The sequence below is a fragment of the Octopus bimaculoides genome, chromosome 22 (genome assembly GCF_001194135.2).
Source record: "Octopus bimaculoides isolate UCB-OBI-ISO-001 chromosome 22, ASM119413v2, whole genome shotgun sequence".
Taxonomy (NCBI): domain Eukaryota; kingdom Metazoa; phylum Mollusca; class Cephalopoda; order Octopoda; family Octopodidae; genus Octopus; species Octopus bimaculoides.
The window spans coordinates 13,492,900-13,499,390 of NC_069002.1; the positions used below are offsets into that span (position 1 = coordinate 13,492,900).

The 6,491-nt window shown below is 38.5% G+C and overlaps 1 protein-coding gene across 5 annotated transcripts in view; it reads right to left on the reverse strand.

Moving 5' to 3' along the window:
- LOC106872786 (serine--tRNA synthetase-like protein Slimp) overlaps nucleotides 1–6,491 on the reverse strand; it is a 105,631-nt gene that overhangs the window by 66,887 nt on the left and 32,253 nt on the right. For all 5 annotated transcript variants that reach the window (XM_052975782.1, XM_052975783.1, XM_052975781.1 and 2 more), the window contains exons 2-3: nucleotides 4,952–5,424; nucleotides 2,308–2,412 (exon numbers count right to left, since the gene is read on the reverse strand). In XM_052975782.1, coding sequence (XP_052831742.1) covers nucleotides 2,308–2,412; nucleotides 4,952–5,278 — 432 coding nt within the window. In that variant the 5' untranslated portion in view covers nucleotides 5,279–5,424. The remainder of the gene's footprint in view (nucleotides 1–2,307; nucleotides 2,413–4,951; nucleotides 5,425–6,491) is intronic.

Here is a 6,491-nt window from a genome sequence, read left to right on the forward strand (position 1 = left end):
TATCACCTTTAGTCGAGCAAATGGACCCCAGGACTTATTCTTTGGAAGCCTAGTACTTATTCTATCCGTCTCTTTGCCGAACCGCTAAGTTACGGGGACGTAAGCACACCATTATCGGTTGTCAAGCGATGCTGGGGGGACAAACACAGACACACAAACATATACACACACACATACATATATATATATACATATATACGACAGGCTTCTTTCAGTTTCCGTCTACCAAATCCACTCACAAGGCTTTGGTCAGCCCGAGGCTATAGTAGAAGACACTTGCCCAAGGTTTCACGCAGTGGGAATGAACCCAGAGCCATGTGGTTAGTAAGCAAGCTACTTACCACATAGCCACTCCTGCGCCTATAGTTTATTTTTGTTTCAGTAACTGATAACATAAGGTAAAACAGTAAAAGGATGGAAATGTTCTTCATTTTTATTGTTGTTCCCTGTTAATGTTTGTAAGTGGGTCGATTTTTAACATGGTTTCTTCAAAAACAAAGTGATGTCACGCGACTGCTCTTTCTGCCATGACTCACTATCCTACTTTTAGTCACCTACGTAGATGTTTGTTACTAATCAAAAGATGCTGGTTAGTTTATCCACCCAAAGATGGAGTAGGACGATATCACACTGCATGGGAAGAAAGAAAAGGAAAGAAGGAAAGAAGGAAAAAAATACAAACAAAAATGAGAAAAGAAAATAGAGAAACGATAATGTGAAAAAAAAAAGGAAAAAGGAAGTAAGCAAAACATAAAGAGAGAGAGAGGAAGAGATAAAATGAAAGACAAATAGAGACAGAAAGAGAAAGGCAGAAAAATAAAAACCCAAAGGGCAAACAGCAGGGTATTAGATTGATGATCTAATGCCAAGTGCCAAACATAACTCATAAGGCTGGATAGAAAAGTTGACCCAGCAATTATAATTATAAAAATGAATTCAGAAATGTGGTCATCATTTATAATTAACTAATTTATTACTAATAGATCTTTTTCTCTTTTTTTTTTCTTTCAATTAAGTCATTAGCCCTTTAGCATTTAAACCTGCCAAATATGGCCCAAATATTCAAACTGGCCAGGTCTGGCCTATCACTCCTACACTACATGAAGGCTGATCTTAAGACACTATGTTTTATGAAGGAGATGACAAAGCACCAAGATATCTTGGCACATTGCTGTACTCAAGGAAACTTAACCACCACAGCAAAACTGCTACTGGTGCTGATACCATATAAAAAGCACCGAATACACTCTGTAGAGTGGTTGACATTAGAAAGGGCATCCGGCTGTAGAAATCATGCCAAAATAGAGCTTGGTGAAATATCACCAAGCATTTCACCTGGCGTGCTAATAATTATGCCAGCTGGCCAATAATAGCAATAACAAATCACAAGCACCTTTATGCACTTATTCAACGTGCCAGTAACAACAGCCAAATCTCCCTTGATGCACAAAGTACCATCTTAATGAAACAAAAAGACACTGGATAATGTAATCCAAAATACACTATGCCTAAAAATATGATGGGGTGGTCATGGCAGGAATGCCTTTGAATATAGGATTTCTTGAACAGGGCTAACCTTGGGTTAACAATGTCAGAAGCAGCATTATTAACAACAGCAAAAGGAGCTTCTATGTGGTCAGTCAACCAGCTAGAAATAACAGCCAAATTTACTCCAAATCACACTCAATCATTTTAAAGAGAAAATGAGAACACATTGGGTAATGCAACTGAGGGTACACTATGCCTAGAACAAAAATTTAAAAAGTACGGTTGGTCACAACTGAAATGTTTTTGATCATAAATCTGATCCACCAGGGTTTACTTGGGGATGAACAACAACAACAGCAACAAAAATAAAAGTATTATAGGCATAGGCATGGCTGTGAGGTAAGCAGTTTGCTTCCCAACCACATGGCTTTGAGTTCAATTCTATTGTGTGGCACCTTGGACGAGTGACTTTTTCTACAGCCCTGGGCCAACCAAAGCCTAGTGAATAGAATTGGTAGATGGAAACTGAAAGAAGTCTGTCGTGTGTATATACACGTGCATGTGCGCGTGTGTGTGTGTGCTTTTGTGTTTATGTCAGTAGCCCACTCCCAACTGTTTGACAACAGGTGTTGGTTTGCTTATATCCCTGTAACTTAGCAGTTCAGCAAAGGAGACTGAAAGACTAAGTACCAAACTCTAAAAAGAAGAAATATCAAGTACCAGGATCAATTTGTTTGACTAAAATCCCTTGAAGGCAGTGCAGTAGCATGGCCACAGTTCAATGACTGAAACAGGTAAAAGATAAGATTCCAGACTCACTTTTACTTTGCTCAAAGCAGCCATCATGCTTGCAATATTTTTTCTTTCTTCTTCTAGTTTCTTTTTGTTCAACTTTAATTTCATCAACCACTTGTAATCCTCCACCTGATATTGAAAAGAAAAACAAAAAAACATGCACCCGAATTAATTAATACAGAATAATTTACATATTTTAGACAAGAAATTAAAAGATATAATTAATAGTTTTGATGTCAACCTGCCTGAGACTGTCCTTGTATCTATGATACAAACTTCCAATAGTAAAGTGATTAAAATTACCCCTTTAGCATTTAAACCAGCTACCATATTCTAATGTGTATAAGGAACCCTTCTTTATCAAAAATTAGGTTAAAAAGATATGGGAATTTCTCATACATCATCATCATCATCGTTTAACATCCGCTTTCCATGCTAGCATGGGTTGGATGATTTGACTGAGGACTGGTGAAACCAGATGGCTACACCAGGCTCCAATCTGATTTGGCAGAGTTTCTACAGCTGGACGCCCTTCCTAACACCAATACATGGATAGCATTATAATCCTTTACAAAACCTTTTTCCAAATTCTAAGCCCCCGCAAATTAGGGGGGTTCCTTATACACATTAAAAATATGGTATATCCAACCCAAATAGCCTAGCTGTTTTATATTCAAACTGTCAGAACCTGGCCTCTTACACCTACCCTACAATGTCATTCTAAAAATAAACAATCTCATCATCGAAACCACAAAGCTACGAAATAATGCATGATTAATTCAAAACAATGTGAATAAATATTACTCTTTTACTTGTTTCAGTCATTTGACTGCGGCCATGCTGGAGAACTGCCTTTAGTCGAGCAAATCAACCCCAGGACTTATTCTATCGGGCTCTTTTTGCCGAACTGCTAAGTTACGGGGACGTAAACAGACCAGCATCAGTTGTCAAGCGATGGTGGGGGGACAAACACAGACACACAAACACACATACATATATATATATATATATATATATATATGTATATATATATATACAACGGGCTTCTTTCAGTTTCTGTCTACCAAATCCACTCACAAGGCTTTGGCCGGCCCGAGGTTATAGTAGAAGACACTTGCCCAAGGTGCCACGCAGTGGGACTGAACCCGGAACCATGTGGTTGGTAGGCAAGCTACTTACCACACAGCCACTCCTGCGCCTATACATGACAGAAATAATCTGAATGCTAAAGGATTAAAGCCTTCCATCAAAATTTCATTTTAATTTATGATCCAAACACCAGCTTAATTATGACAAAGTTATACCATTAAATTCTTCATTATTTTCAAAATGAATTGAAACAAAGGAAGTGAATTTTTACCAATATATGGTAACAAAAAGGTTAAAGTGATCCAAATTAAAACCGTCCATAAAAATTTCATGTTAATTTAGGTACCAAAAACCAGTTTAATAATTACAACGTTATCTTAGATTTTGGCTGCTATTTTTATTATAGCCTCCTCTGACTCACTTAAAGCCATCATGGGTAATTACACTTCCTATCACATCATTAATTGGCCTCTGTTCCACAGAGCTGACTGGTCACATAGTAACTATCCCACCCCAACGCCCAATCCCACACTGACCACTGTGTTCTGTCCTTTCTCTGTATTACATCATCCCTCTGGAATCTTTTTTATGTTTATGTCTTTCTTGCAGGTGCTTACTTGTAACAATTTAAACACAACATTAACAGCATCAACTCCACTAGTCTTGGAGGGCCTACAAAGGTCATGGACACTGCCGCTTCCTTCAGACTTCTTCATCCTTTTCTTTTTTCATCATTTCCATGCTGTCATGGGTTGAACGTTTTAACACAACCCAACAAGTCAGAAGACCACATGTCTTAATCTAGTGTTTCTGTTTAGGCACAGTTTCTATGGCTGGATGCCCTTCCTAACACCAACCACTTTATAGAGTGTGCTGGAGACTTTTTCAGGGCACCAGCACTAGTGAGGTTGCCTTGTAACTTGCAAACCCATAGAGCCCCTTTGCCTGAGACGGAGAACAGAAGATAGAGTAATCACTTTAAGTGAGGTGTTGATGATGAGAGGGGCAAGAACAGATTTAGTGTTAGGAGGAACCAATACCTCTTTGGTAAATTCATTGCCATGCTTTTTTAGGTGGAGGCGCAATGGCCCAGTGGTTAGGGCAGCGGACTCGCTGTCATAGGATCGCGGTTTCGATTCCCAGACCAGGCATTGTGAGTGTTTATTGAGCGAAAACACCTAAAGCTCCACGAGGCTCCAGCAGGGGATGGTGGCGAACCCTGCTGTACTCTTCCACCACAACTTTCTCTCACTCTTACTTCCTGTTTCTGTTCTGCCTGTAATTCAAAGGGCCAGCCTTGTCACACTGTGCCACGCTGAATATCCCCGAGAACTACGTTAAGGGTACACGTGTCTGTGGAGTGCTCAGCCACTTGCACGCTAATTTCACGAGCAGGCTGTTCCGTTGATCGGATCAACTGGAACCCTCGATGTTGTAAGCAATGGAGTGCCAACAACAATGCTTTTAAACTGCAAAGTAATTACATTGTTGAATATTATTTCAAGTTTTTATTCATTGAATAAACACATCACCTTTTATTAACAGTCAATAAATGTGTAACATCTAAGCCATAACCTACCAATTCTTCAATATCCATTTTCTCAATATTCCGCACTGCTACATTGGATTTCAGTTCATCTAGGTTTTGCAATTTTTCAGCCAAATTCAAAGCAACATTTACAGCAGGAGTACGACTTTCAACAGAGCGATTCACATAGAGAGCAGACTCTGAAAGGAACCGAACAGGCTTAAGTCCACAATACCAAAATTTTCTGACATCATCAGTATGCTGTGGACTGGAACCATCCAACAGCTTGTTCCTTGGTGATAATGTTGTGCAGTGGTAAAAAATTCTTGACTTCTGATTCAGTAGAAGTTTTTGAGTTGATAGTCTGAATGCTGCCATTTCATAAAAGAAAGTGCTTTTGGTATCAATACAATGAAAGATGACAATATTTGTTCACTACTAGCTGGGATCACTGTCAGGGATTGTATTCATCCAGGAGGTAAATGCAGATAATCAGCTTGTAATTCCCTTGAAAAGACTTCATACTGTAAAATAAGGAAATAAAAGTGTTTAACCTTTTAGCATTCAAACTGGCCATATCCGGCCAAAATATTTTACTTGTTCAATGTTCAAATTGACCAGATCAGACCTCTTACACTTACCCTACAATGTCATTTTAAAAAACAAACAATCACATCATCAATATCTGAAAACAACAAGATAATTCATTTATTAATTAAAAATAATGTCAATAAATAATCGTTGGAATTGACAGAATAATCTGAATGCTGAATAGTTAAAAAAAAACTAAAAACAATGTTTATTTTTTGTTTTTTTAGTTTTTACAATTACAGTTTCTTTCTTTTTTGTTACTCTTGGGCTCTCAACCCATCAATGAGTTTCAGGTCTTTCTAACAAATACGGGTTCATCACCAATTTTCTGGCACCCTGGTTCCAGACCTATAATGAATTATCCATAAGACAAGTAATAATAATTCGGGATAATTCCTAGAAGACTGCTGCTGCCATGCTAATGACTTTTTTGCTACTCAACCTTCACAACACTCCTTAGTTTATTCATTAGACACATGATGCTAAGTTTGAAACATTCTTCCAACTATAATAATATGAAGGCACAAATATAAAAATTAAAAACCACCTAACTTGCCCTTTTCATCATATTAGATTTAGTTTTACAAAATTAAATATTGAAAAAAATGCATTTGGCCAAATTTGGACATATGACAATTTAACATAGCCAAAACCCTCCCTGGCGAAGAATGTACACCCCAACACAGATTAGTAGTCAGCGACTTCGAGATCAAGGCAATATGGGTGCCCAGAAGTAGACCGGCTTGGAGGAGAAGGGTATGGAAGCTTAAAGAGCCTGCAAATGGACAGAGACTTAGAGACAAGTTACTTGAGGCATTTGACGAAATAGAAGGGGATATAGCATCATACAACGTAGAAGACAATTGGAGATTTCTGCGGGACAACCTGTTGAGAGCCACCGACCAGATCTGTGGCTGGTGTAAAGTCCCCTCTCGACCCAGAGTAACGTGGTGGTGGAACAAGGAGATAGAGGGGGCTATTAGACAAAAGAAACAGGCTT